Source organism: Malaclemys terrapin, chromosome 4 (assembly GCF_027887155.1).
Source record: "Malaclemys terrapin pileata isolate rMalTer1 chromosome 4, rMalTer1.hap1, whole genome shotgun sequence".
In the NCBI taxonomy this organism is placed as follows: Eukaryota; Metazoa; Chordata; order Testudines; family Emydidae; genus Malaclemys; species Malaclemys terrapin.
Genome location: NC_071508.1, coordinates 83,826,251 through 83,847,068, shown reverse-complemented (window position 1 = coordinate 83,847,068; position 20,818 = coordinate 83,826,251). Strand labels below are relative to the sequence as shown.

Genomic DNA, 20,818 nt, shown 5'->3' with positions numbered 1-20,818 from the left:
AACAGTTCAGACATCCTGTTAGATACAGACAAAGTACCTAAAGAAAGCTCTTTGCAATAGTGAATGCATAAAGATTTTAGCCATTTTATGGCCAGTGTAAGCAGTCTTAGAGAATAAGAGCATGGCAATCAAGAAGCAGGTGTATACTGCACATCAACGGAACTGGTTTAGGACACACGAGAGAAAGGTGATACTGTAATACTTGACTTCCATAGGCTTTGGATGAGCTGCTCAGAAAGTATTTGTCAAAGTTCCACAGTATATAGGACAAATTGAAACTGGGCTAAGGACTGAGCACTACTAATGGGTGAGAAACATGGAAGAAACTGTCAGGCTTTTGAAGCTGGCAAGAAGTCATTTTAGTTAGCAGAGTAATTGCATAATGCCTGTTAATACATTCATCTTGGGGGATTCTGACTGCCAACATCTAGACAATATAAGGAAAATTATTCAAACATGCTCTCATCTCACGCATCCTTGATTGACTGAGAAACAACAGTAAATACTGGTAGAGGAACTGAAATGCACAGACACTGAGAATATGGTTTGTACTCACAATTCTCTTTTAAAAACAATACCTCATGCCAATAAGTACTTTTTTAGTATATTAGTATATTATGGCAAATCCATTCCTTTTTTAATTAAAAGCAAAAAATATTACATTAATTGCTAAAACTTTTCCATTGACCCATAATAAAAGAAAACTTGTTCCTGAAAAAGCTTTTATTCATACAAGATATAGACCACAAACACCCATTAGGTGGTGCTTCCTAAATAAATGGTAAGGGTTTTCAAGTAAAGGGGACTGAAAATTCCCATAACAAACATATACACACATACCCATGATAGTGTGGCCTGGTATAAAGGTTTTATTGTCATGTGTTTGGAATTGCTGTATTACAAGTGGTTTACAATTTACAAGTTTTGTAAATTAACCCAACTAAGTGCCAATAAAGCACTGTATCACACCATCATGTATTTTCTTCTTCAAGCCATCTATGTTTTTAAACTGGTTTAGGGCTGTTTTATTTTAAAAATTGGTAATATTTTTCTTATCACTCTGCCTGTGGCCTCAGGCTTTACTAGTAAATGAGTCCAACACTATAATAGGTCTTCTTGGGGAAAAAAGGAATAACTAATATATTTATTTTAATATACCTAAAATAGACTCTTTAAAATAAATAATCAGTATTGTAATTTTAAGGTGAGCTATTTTACAACCTACCAGGACTAGAAAAAAATGCTGTATATTCCATTGGAAAGGGGGAGGCGTGTAACAATAAAAATCAAACATTTCTTCATTTCATGATAGTCCATGAAATATGGAGCCTTAAACTTTTCATTAGTCCATATCTGAATATTTTTCATCATATACGCAAACCACTGCAAATTTTAGGAAAATGGAGTTGGAAAAACAAAAATTTTTGTAGTACGATTTTTAATTTTTTAAAAGGGTGTCTATTTAAAGAAATTTGGAAAGAAAGAAGTTGTTATGGTGGAGACGGATTAGCATGCAGAGTGCAGGCAAAGCAATTAAAGGTACAAGATAATGTAATTGATCACACAGCTCTGCAATTAATCATGTGAATATTACCACCAGATATATCCTGTTAATATGTAGAACAGAAAACAAAATATAAATATGTTCCTATAAATCAGATTATGTAAATGCATTAGTAGTTTACACCTGTTGTGCAGTAAACTGTTTTCTTACATTTATCTATTGACTTCCCTAGATCAGTCAAGCTTAACTATCACAGTCAAGTTCATCAAAGTGAAAAGCTCTAATTAGACCAGGGAAAAGTTAACTCACATGGCTGACAGCTTTCTACACAAATCCTTCATTTACATTTTCAAAGCCTGTTCCTCTGCTGCAGTTAGTAATATTTAGTTTGCTCATTTTAAAAAAATATTGTTTTCACTATTTAATAATTTTTGCAAGTGTGTTCTCAAAGTTTTGTTAATTCAAAACTGTCTTCATTTTAGAAGTTCAAAATTGCCAGTTACAGCATGTAGTAAAAAATGTTAAGAAATAAATGAGTTATAAAAGAATAAAAAAGTCACACACTATGTCACTGTTGCTAACAATTTAAGGACCTGATTTTTTTTGCACCAGCCTTAGTGGAAATGAAAATCAGGCCCTCATTGTACACAGTGTAGTTAATCAGATCTATTTGTTTTATGCAGAAATCTGAAGAAGATATAAACAATAAGTAGCAGAACTAGATGAGTATATTTGAAAACATGATATGAAGCCTGATCAGAACAGAACAGAAGACTGAAATGAAATGAAGCAGTCCCATTGACTTCAAGGAATATTGGAGTTGGCCCAAACTTTACAATGGAACAGGAAGATACCGTACAATTCAAGCAGTTTTGTGGCATAGTTACATTTTGTGGATGCTGCATGTATGCAACCGGAAGTGCAGAGGGAGGATAAAACAGGGTAGAGACACAGAGACAATATACAGGTCAAGATTTTCAAATATGCCTAGAGTATTTGGATATCTACTTACCATTATAATTAAGGCTGCAAGTTGGTCATGGAAGTCACAGATTCCGTGACTTTCCAGGACCTCCGTGATTTCTGCATTGGCCAGTATGGCTGGCCGGGGGGCTGCCTGAGCTGCCCTGGGCGAGCCGCATCAACTGCTGCTGGGGCAGTCTCAGGCCAACATGCCCTCCTCCACCAGTGGCAGCAGGAGTTTGGATGTGGGAGGGAGCTCAGGACAGGGGGTTTGGACACAGGAGGGGGTGAGGACTCTGGGCATTGCTTACTTTGGGGGACTCCCTGGAAGCAGCGACATTCCTCGGCCCCTAGGCAAAGGCGCAGCCAGCGGGCTCTGCATGCTGCCTCCGACTGCAGGCACCACCCCTGCAGCTCCTATTGGCTGTGGTTCCTGGCCAATGGGAACCGCGGAGACGGTGCATGGGGTGGAAGCAGCGTGCAGAGCTGTCTGGCCATGCCTCTGCTTAGTAGCTGAGGGAGGGGGATGTTGCTGCTTCCGGGGAGGTGCGGAGCCAAGTAGGGAGCCTGCCAGCCCCACCAACCGCCCCCCAGCACCAGCGGGAGTCCTGGGCCACGTGCTGCCGCCCACCCCCCAGCACCCACGGTGCCCCCCTGGCTGCTCCCCCGAGTACCTACAACATCCCTGGGCGCCCGCTCACCAAAGATTTAGTCAGGGGTATATAGTACAAGTCATGAACAGGTCATGGGCAGTGAATTTTTGTTTACTGCCCGTGACCTGTCCATGACTTTTCTAAAAATACCCATGACTAAAATGTAGTCTTAATTATAATTAAAGGAAATTGAGCATCCAAATCCCTTAAGTAGCTCTGAAAATCTCAGCCACAGAGGTTAGAGATTCTCTGAGTGAGACACTAAATTTGGTTTCATCCATTATGTTGTTGATAGTAATAGCTAAATTAACATATTATACTGAAACCTCAGATCCCCGCTCCTTTGAAAATACAATTTGGTAATGCGACAGCAGTTTGGTGAGGATATTTGAGAAAGCTGGCAAGCCATAATATACCATTACTCGAGTCTTTCAGCTTGAATGTAACCAATTTGTATGCAGTATATAAGATGCAGATGGACGCCTTTGATCAGACTATCAGTGGACTACATGAAGCAGATAAACAGAATGGTTTAACTCTCCAAAGAGCAGTTACAATGACATGATTGTATTGGTTAGCATGGGCGGATCTAGATTTATTTCTGTTGTGCCTGCAGAAATGAGTATTTACACAGTTGTCTCACCTTACAGCTAACAGTCATGTCAATCAAAAAGATGATGCTTTAGCATAAGAATAAAATTAGAATTCTACCACTGCACATGACAATAGTACCTTTTATCATTGTAGACTATCTACACAGATACAAGATAAATGTGGAATGAGGAACGTTAAATGCATGTCCTGTAAAAAAGTGGATGCTATGCTGCAGTTTGCAGAAGGAAAGCAAATAATGAAAAAAATGGACAGAAATTCTAAATTAATGCAACATCAAGTAAAAAAGGGAGTAGGAGAGATAATAAGGCCAATTCATAGTCAGAGCAGTGTGTTTATTTTGTTAACTTGGAAGTAAGAAAGACCGTGACTGTTAATGGACAAAGGAGGTTGTGATTCCCTGACACATGGAGGCCTGACCCCAGTGGTAGTTACAGCAGCAAGGAATAATTTAACTTCCACCACAGGTATAAGGTCCATAGGATGAGATGCAGTGGAGTTCCACTCCAACATTCCCCCTCCTGCCTATGCCTTGCCTCTGATGTTTCCCTGATGCAGAGATGCCACTGCCCGCTTTCTGCTACCGACGTTTCTCTACGCAAATGGGATTCTCTACCAGACAATTTTGGATTTTTAAAGGCCATTTTACACAATTCAGTGAAATTGTCCTATAATGTGTAGAGCAGGGGTAGTCAACAGACAGACCATGACTCCAAATCTGGACCGCCAGACACTTTTGAACAAACCCCAAAATCTTTTTATTTATCATAATTATTGCTGATATTTTTTAAATTATTTTCTCTGGAGTCTGGACCTTGACTATACCTTGACCAAGAAATCTGGACCTTGACAAAAAATAATTGACTACCCTAAACATTATTGAAGGGTACAGTAAACCCTTTATTACGTTGGAAAATGAGCTTTAATTCACACGTACTCTGGTAGGCACATGGGGTGAATCAAATAGTAAATTCCAGAAACGTGTTCAATAGATTTGTCCAGGAATATGATTCTTTATTCAAAGACCTCAGGGAAAATAAAAGATATTGTCATAAGATTACGTAAGTGACAAAGTCACACCAGAACCCTTAAGACTGCAACATGTTCCATATGCCCTCATAGAAGCTGTGAACCAGGAATTGGATAAAATGCTTGATGACAGAATCAATAAGCACACAAGGGAACAGAATGAATGTCAAATACACCTCTACCCCGATATAACGCGACCTGATATAACACGAATTTGGATATAACACGGTAAAGCAGCGCTGGGGGCGGGGGAGAAGGGCTGCACGCTCCGGCAGATCAAAGCAAGTTAAATATAACGCGGTTTCACCTATAACGCGGTAAGATTTTTTGGCTCTCGAGGACAGCGTTATATTGGGGTAGAGGTATATATTGATTGTGCCCTAAAAGAGATTGAAGAGCAGAGGTGATGTATGGGGGAGAAATGCAGGATCATGTGCCCTCCCAGACTGCTTGGTCACATGATGTGGCTGGGCCCCCTCCCTGTGAGGTAGCTGAGCCTGTGAGTTTTAAGTTGCACAGGGCAGGGAGAGGCAGAGGCAGGAAGAACAGCTGGAAGTTGCAGAGAGGGCCTCTGCTTTAATTCTGCCAGAAGAGGCAGGAGGAACAGCTGGGAGCTGTAGGGAGAGGCCACTGCTTTCAAAGGGGGAAGTTTGTCTGGGGGGCATGACTCAAGCTGTTTCAGGGTTGTGCCCCTTCCCCACCCCCCACACACTATCAGCAAGGCCTGGGTCATCTCTGTTGAAGAGATTAGACTTTGTGTAAATCTAACATAATTAAATAAAGCCGGGGTTAGAGAACATTACCTTATATCTACAACTTATAATATTTTTCATGCCATGAAGGCTCAATCATTTTCACTAAACTTGACATTAGGAAATGTTTCTGGCAAGTAGTGGTATCGCCAAAATCCAGGAATTTGACAGCCTTTATTACTCACCATGATATGAGAATCTGTAAAGTTCCTTTTGGACTTTCCAATGTTTCTAAGGCTTATCACCCTCTCCCTACAGTATATTCAATATTCTACTTTATAATTAAATCTTTAAGTTAAGATTTTTTCTGGCATTCACTCTAGTTTCCTATGCTCAGTTCCATCCCATTGTTCTACCACCTATCACTCTAAACAATATCTATCTTTCCATTTTGAATCACTGAACTGCGATTACTAAATCATAAATGGGAACAAGTAGATATAGTTAAAAGAATATTTTACAAACAAAATATAGTGAAAAATCTCAGACATAATTAAGGAAAGCTTTTTCCATAGAGAGTTAGGTCTAAATGAAAGAGGAAACTATAAAGTGAAAAGGGAAAAAAAAGAAAAATTATTAAAAAATAGTACAGAAGGAATATAAATTTAAAAAAACCCAACCCAACATTGTCATCTTGACAGCCACTAATGACTTGGATAAAAAAAAAAAAGGAACTTACACCTTTGATTCTCCCCATCCTTAAAGATTTCTGTTTCTTAATGTTTAAAAATCTTGTGAAATATATTACTATATGGAGAAATGTTACCCACATGTTAAGTTGATGAAAAAGTGGTGAGCTTTTGTCACTAAAGTGGGGAAAAAACAAATGGGGACTAGAAGAGTGAGAAAATTTCTATGTATGAGCTATATTTAATTGATCAGAGAACTTTATTCAGAAATCAAATGGTCATTTACAAGTAAGGCAGACTAGAGAACCTTAAACTGTTTGAGCATAAGCTTTCGTGGGCTAAAACCCACTTCATCGGATGCATGCAGTGGGAAATACAGTAGGAAGTTGTATATACACAGAAACATGAAAATGGGTGTTGCCATACCAACTATAATGAGTGTAATCAATTAAGATGAGCTATTATCAGCAGGAGAAAAAAACTTTTGTAGTTATAATCAGGATGGCCCATTTCCAATAAGTGAAAAGAAGGTGTGAGTAACAGTAGGGGAAAAAATTAGCATAGGGAAATAGTTTTTACTTTGTGTAATGACCCATCCACTCCCAGTCTTTATTCAAGCCTAATTTAATGGTGTCCAGTTTGCAAATTAATTCCAATTCTGCAGTTTGTCATTGAAGTCTGTTTTTGAAGTTTTTTTGTTGGAGTATTGCAACTTTGAGGTCTGTAATCGAGTGACCAGGGAGGCTGAAGTGTTCTCCGACTGATTTTTGAATGTTATAATTCTTGACATCTGATTTGCGTCCATTTATTCTTTTATTCTCTACGCAAGACAGGTTTTGCCTTTTTTTAAATTAAAAGCTTTGTTACAATTACAGATAATTATTTTTGGCTCAGCATGTCTTGTCAATAAAGCTGATTTTCTACATATCAAATTCCATTTGTAAAAATAGATTTCAGATTGGCAATTAGGTTTTTCAAAACACAATCTATGTCTGTATGGGTGAGCTTGAAGCGCTGAGTATTCAATGACTTACTCCAGGAAGGATAGACGCTAGCTTGCAAAGTGCAGTAGGAAGGAAGTGGGGAACAGAGAAAATTGCATTCTTTTATTGTATCTCAGCACAGAGGAACCACACCAGTACAGGTACAGCACATGCAGACACATAGAAAATTATATAATACAGCAGAACATTTGCTGTCCTCCCTTCTTACAACCAATAACTAATGGATAGAAATTTGATAGAAGAATGTAATTTCTCTTATAGCAAAAGAGAAAACATTCAATGACATTGTAAATTCCTTCTCAAAACCGGTCAAGGAAGGAGGAGAATGGTATCTCTCGAGATAAATCCTGAAAGCCCTGGAAATATTTGGGTGATGCAGTCTTTCTTCTTTAAATGGGCAAAAAGATGTTATGACTATGCCCTGGTTTAGATGAGTTGACCTTTAGTTGAAAAGTATGGTATGATTCTGAGCTCTGACTTACTGAAGTGGAGAGAGTTCTCAAGCTTGTCTGATTGACTTACGAAGAACAAAACTTTGACAGAAAGGAGTCAGACTGCAAATTTCCAAATTGATTTGAATGATAGTCTGTGAGGGTATTCAGCACTATGTTGAAGTCTACAAGTCTTCCATTTCCCATCATCAGGTGTCTCAGTTGCTCAATGACCATGAAGAAGCTACAGCTGTCTAGATGTACATTGAGAGGTATAGGGTTTATATAAACTCTGAATTCTGCAATTGCCACTGTTTAAACATTCCAACAAATTATTCTAATAAGCAGGCATCCATTTCCAGGTTCAGCCTTTCTTTTAGTTACTTCAGGATAGCCAGTGTGACTACTATGGATTTGGTTGTTTCTGTTGTCACACCAGACTGAGAATGTTTTTTATATTTTCATATACATATTAAAGTAGACCAATTGTTTCACTACAAAAGGGTAGATTTCATCTTGTCTGAGAGGTACTTTTAATAGGCATGCCACAAGATTGAAGTAAGAAGGATCCTCATTCATGTGCGATTGGCTCTTGGATCATAAGCTAGCCCCATCTTGACACACTGGCATTTGTAGCCAGGTTAACCATTGATAGGGTTCTAAGAGGCATTCTTTCAATAGACTCTTATTGCAATGCCATTCTGATCAGGAGCAAGGTGATAGCTGAAACAGTTTCTTGAAGTCCTTTCACTCTGATTTTCACTGCAGGGAAGAAAGCCCTGAAATGGCCTTAAGTGGAAGTAGACCCAGAAGACTACTGCTATACTTGCCACAGAGCCTAGAATTCGTATGTAATCCTACATCCAGACCAGTTATAAGTGAATTAGTGCATGTGTTTGATATTGTTGCTTTTCCTCATCTGTCTGGCATCAGGTAGATGCTGTGTGCTACTTCATTGAATTGGTCTTCTACGTACATGAGCTTCTGCAGTGGAACCAATGACAAATTAGCCATATAATTCTAGGAATATGCCCACCTGGGAAAAGGCTTACTTTATCTGAATTTCAGTTTTGGCTCTCTCAAACAAAAATCTGCTGCTAGGACAGCCACCACGTTGAGAATGTTCTGGATGCTATATGCACACCAAATGAGATTGGTAGTATCGTTTCAGTATTGTGAATTAAAGATGTGTATCAGAATTGGGATGTGTATCAATCTTAGAGAGACCCAGTGAATACTCTCCCAAGTACACTGCCTGAATAATCAATTTCATTGGCTCCATCTTGAAAGCCAGAACTGAATAAAGAACTCTATTTTTGGAAGGCAATGATCCTCTGGTAACTAGGATGATGGGTTATTTATAAGATGGTTGAGAGTATCCTGAAAGCCTTGATGCTTAAAGAGCTCCAGACTGAACTATGACTCTGATGTAGGGTTTGGAAAACAATTCTATCTAGAAAGGATGCTATGTAGTCCAGAACTCAGCAATTCAAGGCTATGTTGGCCCATGCAATGAAGAAGAAATGGAGGCATCCTCTTTTTATGTTTGTGAATAGATAAGCTGACCCTGTCATGCGGTGTGCCTATAGGTAGGTGCTCTGGTCTCTCAGGGCCTTTCTTATCAGATTATATCCTCCTCCCTGGCTGAGACAATCTAGGATCTCTGAACTTGCCTCTAGGTGACTGGAATGAAGAATGCCTTCTACATTGTCTATCCTGCATTAGTCCTGAATTCCATTTGCCTGCAAAGGACTTTGGCAATTCTTGAAGTTCTTCTTCAAAAAGGAGTAAATCCTTAAAAGGGGGTTGTTACTGAAGGACATGTCAATGTTACTTCAGTGAGGTATGGTTAATATGGTATATTACAGGTTCAGTACCTTTGCAGCCTGACATCTCAAGAACATTGGGCCAAATTAATTCTCATTTACATCCCTTAATATCACTTTGGCAATATAAATACACCTTAAAATGGATGCAAACATAATTTACACCTGCTTTACAACTATTTCATATTGCTAGACCAGTGTACATGAGAACCAGTAAATTTTGTAGAGATTGGAGAAGAAAATGAAGGCAACACTGGCTAAAGTCATACAGTTTCCAAGCAGCAGGAGATGTGGAGGATTCTTGTATCACTGATGAGCCAAAACCACAGCCAAATGAACCACATGCCTGTACTGATGACTAAGATTAGAGCAGGATCAGGGTGGCTGCTGTTACATTCCATGATTTATAGCTACTGAGGGCTAAGAACATGAAGCACATCAGGAAGGACAGGTCTCCTGTAGAGGGCACGTGGACTTATAATTCAGCAGGCAGAGGCAAAATGTTTTTTTTCTTTCTAGAAACCAGCATTCACAAATAAACAAAAATAATCCAGGACCACCAAGGGAATAATATAATGATGCTCTGATTTCTCCTTAGGAACTAAATATTTTGAGAGTGTGTGCAAATTTACAAATGTCTTAATTTTACCATAGCATGATACTGATTTTTAATACTTTTTCATTCTTCCTTCTCTGACAACACCCAACTTCTCACATTCTTCGTGCCATTTTCTGAAAATGTCACCAGCATAAAATAAAATTGCAATTTGGTACAAACTGGTCACAATGTTCTAGTTAATTTTGAATACTGCCCACTAGGGACCATATTCAAGAAACAAAGACATCATTTAGCTGTTGCACTTTGGAAATCTCTGCAAGGCTGGGCATCTTCCAAAGCACTCATCATTTTCACAAGGAATTCAGTTCATATTTCTTTGTGCTTTTACTTTACACTGCTCACTCTCTGCAGTCAGAAAACCCTTTGTTTTTTTACATAGCCATCAAAGTGAGCACTGGCAGGAGAAACTGAGTTTTTATATGGGAAAATTATTGAACAGCAACTCTTTTTGATGTAGTCCTCTTCTCCCACCTATTACAGAGACATTATGAACCATAGTGTCAATGGTTTAATCTACCAGAAAGCAAGGTGACAATATATTTGTGAAGAGGGGCCTATGACAAATAAAATTGTCAAAAATTAATTCTTAGCCATACTTCCCAAAACCTATCTTGGACACAGTAGGATGGTCAGTGAATGTAATAAGAAATACCCAGGGAAGAAGGGCTTATATTATTTTGCCCCTTCAAGGAATTTAAGACCTAAGGAAGTATCCCAAGATGCAGTGAAATCCAGTTAGTATAGTAATGCCCTATAAACTTGTGAGGGGAAAAATAAGTTGCTGCCTTGCACACTTCAAATCTGAATGACTAAGCTCTTACTGCCCAGAAAGTGGAGGCTCCTCTGGAGAAGTGACATGACTGACTAAACTGTGACTGAAATAAATTCTCTGGCCCATCTGGCCCATTATGGCAGCTTTGCCTTTGTGAACACAACTGTGTGGCTGTCTCAAACTTTTGTAAAAGAGGTACATAAAATTTCAGAACACATGTAAACATCTAACATCCAACAAATGTTAGTTTTTGTCATGGGAGAAAACCAGATTAAGACAGTGGGTGGAAAAACAATGAGCTAACTGATATGAAATTCTGTATATACCATTGGGATGAAGTCTGGTGGAAGATCAAAACTATCTTCTGGGAGGGAGGAGGGGAGAAGAGGAGGGAGAAACCTGAAGCAGAGGGGAGAAAAACTGAGTTCTCTCATTATTGACCTACTCACTTAGCAGAAGTGTTAGCAACTAAAAATACTATGTTAGAAGACAGTAATTTCAAGGTGTTGTCAAGCTCAAATAATGGCCCTATCACACCTGTGAAACAAAGGACTAACCCCAATGAAAGCTAATATGATGAGTAAAAGGTCTTTGCAAGAATAAAAAAAAAAAATTCCAACCAGAATCCCACTCTCTTATGGTTGCATGATTGCAGAGATGGGAAAGCAAAGATTTTAAGGATAGCCTTGAACACTTTTAGAAGAAAAGCCAAAACATTTCAACAAGGGAAATTAAGGAATCACCACTTAGGACAGCTAGTCTATTGCAAGATACCTTACATTGTAACAAATGCTTGTGAAAACTTGAAGGATGAGATTCCACTCCCATGGAGTCAACCTCCTGGAGCTGCGCCAATCTGTCAGAGTTGCTCATTCCCTGAAGGTACTGAAAACATGGTAACGAGGGAAGCATAAATAGAATAAAATAGAATGAAACCTGGAGGGATACAAAGCAGGACTTCTCCCAGGAGCTTAGTTAAGAACCTCCAAAAAGAAACTTCTAGTACTGCCCTGATGTCTAGTAGTTGCACTGTGTGATGGAGTGTACCAGCCATGCATTGGTTTTGCAAGGGTTAATTCTTCTCTTTGGGCCCAGGAGGCCCCACCCCTTCAGCTCTGCTGGGCATGCTCCAGCTGGAACCAGGCTATAAAAGGAAACAGCTCAGCTCAGTCTGGGCTGACTGCCGATGAGAAAGGATGTGCACTGCATGCTCCTTTGGAAAGTCCGCCTGCACTCCAGGACGCAGAGGTCAGCCAGACGGTGATGACCCAAGACCCCCAGGCTTGGGACACCACAGAGGGAGTAGAGACTGTGAGAACCCCGAGACGGCAAGCCCTGGAGAAACGGGGAGGAAGTGACCCAGAGAAACTCTATGGGGAGTTGGTTGTATAACTGGAGACTAGCTTGGCATGTTTCGGCAGGATCCCTGCCGAGATGGTGATGGGCAACCCTGCCAGCAACAGGGCCCTGGGTTGGGACTGAAAACAATGACAATTGGTTTTAATTTAAAACTTCGGTTTAAAATTGATAACTCACTTCACTGTATGGAATAACTGACATTAAGGGTCAGATTGTAACTTTTAAGTGCTATCTCACTTTATTTGGTGTTCAAATGACCATATTGCAGAGGAAGCAACGAGGCATCATGGTTGAAAAACCCAAAACAGAATTTTTATTCAAGAAATAAACCATGCTGGTGTTATTTTTTTTGTTTTCTTTTAGCGAGGGTGGATAAGAGTTTTTCCATTTTTTTCTGGGATTTTTCTGAAGTATTTACACAAACATTACATACTGTGACAGGGTCCTGGGCAAAGGGTTGCTGATTCAGCCCTCTGTCATGCCAGCTCCCATTTAGAGGGATAGATTAGAGCTGGCTGAAGATAACCTGGTCCTAATTGGGGAGGCAGAGACAGCTGCCGTCTAATTAGCCTGGGGCTGTATAAAAGCCTTAGGGAAAGGAAGCTGGGGAAGAGCAGAAAGAAGGGGAAAGGCAGGGAGTGGAAGCCAGGAGATAGCTCTTCCCTCGTTGCCTCCTGCCTGCAGATGGTGAAGGGCCAACTGTACATGGTGAAATGGTGGTGGGAACAAGCCTGTGAATAAACTGCACCTGGGGTTACTAACCCCAGGGTCTTGGAGTGACTTTGTGGACCTAGCAGAGACAGGAGCCAAGAGGGCCCTGCCACGCTCTGCTACACATGGCGGCTTGTCCAGGATCCAGTGCTAGACCAAGTGTTTGGGAGCCCGGAGATGGAGGAGACCCTGCAATGGCTGGTCAAGCAGCAGGAGGAGGTGCGGAAGGCAATGGAGAATTTTCAACAAGCCTACCAGCTGGAGAGACAGGTCTTGCTCACCTGGCAGGCCGAACAGCAGAAGAGCCTGCAGGACTTCATTTGGGAGCAGCCCAGCATCCCAAAGGCAGCTCCTGCAGAAAATGGTGAGTCCCACAGGAGGGGATGGCGTTCGGGCGCCAGGCTTAGGACTGTGTAAAATAGGCCTGACAGATGACCCAATGCCTTCCTAGGCACCTTTGAGCGAGTAGCTGCGGGGGCTGGATGGGACAGAGCCCTGCGACTGGCTCCCTACCTAACCAGCGAAGCCCAAGCAGCCTACAGGGCCGTACGTGAAGAGCAGGCCAGGAACTATGAAGCAGTAAAGGCAACCATCCTGGATTGGGTGGGGCTGTCCACAGAGAAGTACTGCCAGAAGTTCCAGTCGGCGAGGTGGACGGGAGGGTTGCAGCCCCGGGTATTTGCCCAAAAGTTAATGGACTGGGCTGCCCACTGGCTGAGGCCGGACGCACAGACAGTGGGGGAGATTATGGACGTGCTTGTCCTAGAGCAGTTTTTACAGGGCCTCCATGAGAACATAAGGTGTTGGTGAGGAGGCACCAACCAAATATGGTCGAGGTGGCTGTAAAGCTTACAGAATAGTACATGGAGGCAGACTTCCCCAGGAAGGAGGGATGGCTGAGCAAGGAAGTGGAGACAAGGCCCACAGAACCCCCATCTGGGAAGGGTCTGCAGAACAAATGGGAGGACACCCGAGGGGCTCCCATGGGGTCCAGACTGGTTGTCTGCTTGCAGTGCGGACGACCGGGACACAGAAGTGGGACTGCCTGCACACAGATTGTGAGTGGGCAGAGTTTTGTGTCTGGGCAAACGCTGGAGGGCAGGGAAAGGGGCGGAAGCTGTCCACCATTCCAGTAATGGAGGGGAGGAAACCCCAGCAAGACCTGGTGGACTCGGCCTCGGCTTGCTCTCTGGTACAAAGGAAACTGGTGAGGCCACACTGGTGGATTCCCGGTGTGAAGATGGACGTAGAATGCATCCACAGGGATAGGAGGCAATGCCCTTTGGCCCAGGTGCCCCTGGAGGTTCAGGGCAGTTTTAAGTGGCAACGGGTCAGGATAGTAAAGGGGCTGCCTTCTCCAGTGCTGGTGGGTACGGACTGGGGCAGAGGGAGAAAGCCCAAGATAAGAAAAAGGGGAGATTCCTCGAGGAAGGGGGGAGAGACCTCAGAGCAGAAAACCCGTAGACAACAGAGCCTGAGAATGGAGAGTGAAGCTATGGGTGAGACATCCATCCCAGAATCCTCGATCAGAGAACAAGACCCGGCGGAGACCCTTATTAGCGCACCCCTAGAGGAAGAGACCCAGGCCCTGTTGGACAAGCTTGGGGGACAGGAAACCCTAAGTGTCTGGGAGAGGGCTGGGACCAACCCCGAATTCCTGATGGAAGGGAAGGGGGTAAAAACAGGGAAACACCCAAGGGGTTGTGAATGGTGCAAGGACCTGTGTGTTGCAGTGGAGCTCTGGGGCCATCCACCCCCCCACACACAATGTAATTTTGGGGGGGGGAGGGAGGGAGATGAAGGAACCCCACATGGGAAACTCTGGAACTGACCCAAAAGAGGGGAAAAGACTCCCCCATAGAGCCCCCCCCGTTAGAGGAAGGAGATAACACAGAGGGGTGACCCTGGCGGTTGGAGAAGGGGGGGAGGTGTGTGACAAGGTGCTGGGCAAAGGGTTGCTGATTCAGCCCTCTGTCATGCCAGCTCCCATTTAGGGGGATAGATTAGAGCTGGCTGGAGATAACCTGGCCCTAATTGGGGAGGCAGAGACAGCTGCCGCCTAATTAGCCTGGGGCTGTATAAAAGCCTCAGGAGAAGGAAGCTGGGGAAGAGCAGAAAGAAAGGGAAAAGGCAGAGAGTGGAAGCAGGGAGGTAGCTCTTCCCTCTCTCCAGCCTGCAGACGGTGAAGGGCCAACTGTATGTGGTGACACGGTGGTGGGAACAAGCCTGTGAATAAACTGAACCTGTGGTTACTAACCCCAGGGTCTCAGAGTGATTTCGTGGACCAAGCAGAGACAGGAGCCAACGGGGTCGTACCGCACTCTGCTGCACATACATATTTGAAATTTTTTTACACTGGAAATATGGTCTCTCTACCTTTACTCAGGGAATATAAACTTTAACTATCATTAAAAGTGATAAGGAAAACGAAGTTCTTATTAAGCCTACTAAGAATCAATATGAAAGTTACAGAAGCGTCTAGAAACCTTGAGAGGAAGGGGAATGGGTAGCCACCAGTAACAGGGGAGGATGATGTAGTTAGTTGGCAGAATCAATTGACCTTAGATACTAAAGAGAGAGGAATGGGTGGAGCTGTGAACTGTGTAAAGACTGGATTATCTGGAATCTAAAAACTTCTGGAAGATTAATAGGGCATGATAGTGGGGCTTCATCCAAAGTTGGCTTCCTCATCTTACCTTTCAAAGTGGTGAATTCATTGGTTTGTTCTTTCTTGTTATAGCTAGTAAAAGTGAAAGTCGTTGCTGACTACTCCAAACAGGAGTGAACATATTACCTAACAGCATACAAATATATCTGATTCAAGGTCCGAAAGATGAAGGACAGGGTAAGCAACAAGAAAATAAGTGAGTGAAGTAAAGAAAACAGATAATTTAAAAAAAAATAAAATGTAAAAATTGTCAAGAGAAAAGCAAGATAGTAAAAATGTGCTCATCTCAAAAAGTGATGAAAACTGGTTTCTTTGGATTCTTAATGATTACACATGCCATTGAATGAAACTTTGTTTATTGAAGTGCAAGAACAAAAAAATTGATGAATTTGATGATCCCGTAAGTAAGATGTTTTTGATATCATTGTATTTGCTGGAATGTATTCATGATGGTAATTTAAAACCCCTGTCTCTAGTCTTCTTGCAGCTCTTCAACATCTACTTTGTGTCTCCGACACACAAAAATGGCAAAAAATGAAATATTGATTGTGCCATTAGAAAAAATGAAAGGGAAAGATTTGAACTTGAAAAGAAAAGTTGCAATTTTCTTTACTGGTAACAGCATAAAACTCTCTGTGCTCCAAAATTAGCAGTTTAAGGAAATGATTTAAGCATTTGCCCTGGATATGCTCTTTGAGATAGTAGATGGCAAATTAGAATCTATGAGATGCTGCAGATGAAGAAACAGAGGAAAAACTAAAGGAAAAAAATCAACATTGACATTTAATTCAAGGTGATTGGTTAAACAAAAGAAATTACTCAATAAAGGCTACAAGCAGTCTCATAGGGGAAAATGCGTTCCTACTTAATGGTATTGCTTCTTTATAGGAAAAGGATATTGCATCTAAATTGGTCAAAATGCCATCCAAGAATATAGAGATTATTATGATAAGGAGATCTTGTGATTTGCTCAGCCAGTGAAAGTAATATGGAAAACTTGAGAGAACTGCTTAGGTATTATCATCCTATACTTTTAAGATATGGATATTCAGAACACAATTTAAACCTCATGAAGTAAGATGAGGTTCCTGGTTGGCTGATTGAAAAAAAGAGGACTGATACCTCAGTTTGCCCGTGTTTTTTGGTGAAACTCTTAAAAATGTTGTCTCCATATCTGCAACCAACTACCATAAATATGTTGACATTTGCATTGAGCCCAAAGAGTGCTTTGTTCAAAAAACAGTTTGCATTTTACACAAGGATTTCTATAGAGATGCACCAAAACCTTATCAGAGCAACTAAAGGAGCTTTTGGGAGGCCCTGACTGATTACAGGCTGATGACCCTTCTCCTGCAGTCTCAGTGAAAATCCAGCTTCATTAACAACCAAGAACTAGACTAATAGAGGGACAAAACTTTGGGATAATTTAGGGAAGCAATGGAACTTTTGATGACTGATTCTAAATACATATGTGGAGCTCATTAGTCTATACTTAGTGCTGCGTTAGTGGCAAATTTTCAGAAAATGTGGGAGAAACTGCAAAAACTGAGAAACTTAATTTTTAAAATATTTATTTTGATGTTTAAAATATGCCTGACCATATGCTATACATGCGTATTCAATATATAAAAATTTTCAAAATAAGCTTATGAGAGGTTACAAACTTTTCCTTACACACCTAACCAACCAAGACTATCAACAACCCTACCCCATAATCCTAATATACCTTTCATAACCCATCACTTCTGAATCTGCATGTATGTTAATCCAGCATAGTTGCTACTATAATTGCTGAAGTTTGGTTCTTGACTGACAGGGACTGATCTTTTGCTAAAACAGCAGAGTCAGTAAAGAGTTACTGAGGTTGTGGTACACAGGACAAAAATACACTTTTAATGGGTATAATAAGATAGACTGGAGTTTGTAGTTCATAAAGAAATTTTTTGTCCCATACCCTTGGGGAAATAGTTTTCTATATTAAAATATTGATGGGAGTTGTGATTTTTGTGTATAATTATGTGGATTGTGAGTTGCCTTCTGCTAAGGCTTCTCTATTTTACACTACAATCCCTGTATGTGTGTGTTTACGATTCTCCATAATCTAAAGTGAACTTCAAAAACAGGAATATGAAATGACACATATGTTAAACACTTGCAGATTAAAATGAACAGATTCTAACAAATCAATTGCATGTTACAGATTAGAATTTATAGTTAACCCCATTACCTGGGTGAGTCAAGAGCTCTGACATCAGCTCCAGCAAAATTTGCATGCATGTTGTATGATTAGAAATCCAGGTTCCAAAAGGAAAAAATAATGAACGTTGTAGAGATACCAAGAAACATGAGTATTCCCTAAGGAACAGGCAAGAACCATATATTCCATTATATTTGGTAGCCAACCGCTTCTTGAAAATTTAGCAGGATTCAAAAGATGACTAAACATTTATACATATAACAAGAATAACCTGAATTTTTACGGTAAGGAATAAAAAAACCCCAAGAGCTTTGTATGGGAAATAAAAGATCAAGCTTTTAATTCAACCTCTAAATATTGGGGATTAAGAAGGTTTTCCTGTGTTCAAATTATTCCCAAACTGTCTATTGCTGGGTTTTCTTGAACCTTCCTCTGAAGCAACTTGTACCGGCTGCTGCTGGAAGTACAATACTGGAATAATTGGACCAGTGGTCTGATCTGGCACAGCAATTCCTATGTTCTAGAAGGTGCTCAGTGATTTAGCCTGTCTTGAAAATACAGTTGAGTTTCCGATAAGAAATGACAATTAAACATGGGCTAAATTAAGTTTACAAAATGGTGGTCCTTGTTTAGTGGGGACTTATTCCAACCAACTTCATATGGAAAACCCTCAATCTCAACATGTGCTTCGTGTTTCCCTCTTGCTTCCTTGTATAACTCCTTATCTCATAAAGACTGTCCAATAGTGTGGATTCTGTTTCAGAGTTGGCACACTGTGGCCCTTCTCTTTGCCATATATTGCTTTAACTATTTCAATTTCATGGGGAGTCTCTCTATAGTATAATGAATATTGTTTAGACCTTTTATTGGCCTCCTGTGCTTTTTGTGTGTATGTGTGTGGACACTCCTGCTTCAAAATCTTTTCAAAAGGCACAAACTCTGAGTATTGGGCCCACATTTTCCCTCTCCTGGCTTGTGCATTCCTCTTCTGTCCTGGGTATTCCTATTTAATACCCTTCCAGGCTGTATTTTAATGAGACCATCCTATAAGTGACAATTTATTTTGGAAAGCAAATACAAGAAACAAAATCAAGCAAAGCTGAAGGTTTCACTGAATCTTGTTTTAAAAGCAATGAACTGCTTAGTGAAGTCCACCACATGCTCCCACCAAAATTCTATTATAGTCAAGGCGTGCAGTTCATAAAACTGTCAAAAATGTTAAACTGAGACAGCTCCATGGGTGGCTACAGGTTAATCTAAATTGCTGACAGAAAAGAAATGAGATAGCAAGAAAAATGAATAGTAAGACATCTGCAATCATTTTAGCAAGCAGAATAATCTCTAAGGATCATGATCAATTAGATGAGAAGTAACGTTACTGTTTGTCATTTGCTACGAGTCTTTTAACATGTTGGTATAACGTACATCAAAAAGAGAACTTTGTGATATGAACAACACTAGCTGAACACAAATGGAGAACTCTCCAGAAGAAAGTAATCATGATCATTACTGGTCTTGCAACTAGTTCATTCCCTTAGCTTCCAATTTACTGTCTTTGAGGACTGATATAAAACACATATAAATGGAGTTCACCTGAATAAATTAAACCAACATGGAATAATCTGCAAGAATTGAATAATAATCCCAAAAGGTTGGCATTAAAACTTTCTTTCTAGTCAATTTAGAGTTGTTTTCAAATATCAGGCAGCAAGTATCCAAGTTAAAGCAAAACAAGTTGGCTTGAAAGTGTTTTAAATTCAACAGTATTATATTGGGGCAAAGAGCTGCCCCAGCCCAGGTTATAAATATGCACACATCCTTTTGGTGAAAGTATTCTATTAGTTTAATCCTGTTATTCAGTGGCAGAGTTATCTGTACTATTCAGGGAATGAACAGAGAATTTCAAAGGGTTAACATTCTCATACTCATGATCAATATTGCAATAGATAACAGAAGACAAGTGCTTTCAAATATGTAATATGCTTCACTGTTGGCAAATAGGAGCTGCAGCAATGGTTCAATACAGGAGCCACAAAATTATACAAGACCTTTCGTAACCTATTGCTGGTCCCACACTGTAATTTGTGTAACAATACACTATTTTTCATTCATTTGTAATTTTCAACAGCAAAATCTTGCATGCGATCCTACCTTCACCAGAGGAAGGGAACTATCAATCAGATTATACATCCGAACACTGGGAGATGGCAAGGCATTGCACTTACTTTTGGTGTTGGGCAGGACGCAGTGGAGAGACGAGAGGTGGCCTGGGCACGAGGAGATTCTGAAGGGGTAGTGCTGAGGGAGGCTGTGTCTCGTGGGAGCACCTGAACACCACGAGAAATGATGGAGTCTGGAATCTGAACAGGACAAGAGATGCAGTTAACAGTCCAAAATATATTGTACTTAAAAATTATTCAAAATCTTGCATCTGAATCCAAAACTACTTAAAATACCCCATATCTCTCTCTGCCCAGCCTTCTTCAGAATTCTGTTCTGGTGGCAAGAATTGCACCTTTGGTAGTTCCAAAACAATCCATCAGCAAATATAAGGTCAGATTCTAACCACAGATGCACAGAACATACCACAATTTGTCTTAAAAAATTCAAGACTGCATTCAGATACAGCACAATATAAACAAACAAATAAACAACTAATTCAATGGGAGAGGGGACTAAAAGGGTCAGGGGATTGGCAGCAAGACATGGAACTTTTTGCCTCTAGGACTAAGGTTCAAATCCAACACAAGCCAAAAGATTACCACCACACAATGGTTCTTTCATGGCCTGTCTAAAAGGAGTTAGACTCCCAATCCAATTCTTAATGGACTGGTGTCCCAATCACAAAACCAGTACCACACGAAGCATTAATTGATCCCTCTGTTGACAATCTAAGAACAGAGGTCAAGAACTGAATACATATTCCTTTTTATTCCATGTAGTGAAGTTATTGTTTCTTCTAAAAAATAAATTAAGTGAATTTGGTGTTGATGAAGGGTGCTGAGTTTATAGCTCTGGAACCTGAAGTCTTATATTTATCCAGAGAGAAGACAGAGCAAGGGCAGCAGCACAACAAACTTTATCTTTAC

At 40.6% G+C, this 20,818-nt stretch overlaps 1 protein-coding gene across 6 annotated transcripts in view; it reads right to left on the bottom strand.

Annotated features, from left to right (window-relative positions):
- The window catches only part of GPHN (gephyrin), a 453,097-nt gene that overhangs the window by 138,435 nt on the left and 293,844 nt on the right, over positions 1 to 20,818 (bottom strand). For all 6 annotated transcript variants that reach the window (XM_054026831.1, XM_054026833.1, XM_054026832.1 and 3 more), the window contains one exon: positions 19,955 to 20,089. In XM_054026831.1, the coding sequence (XP_053882806.1) occupies positions 19,955 to 20,089 (135 nt within the window). The remainder of the gene's footprint in view (positions 1 to 19,954; positions 20,090 to 20,818) is intronic.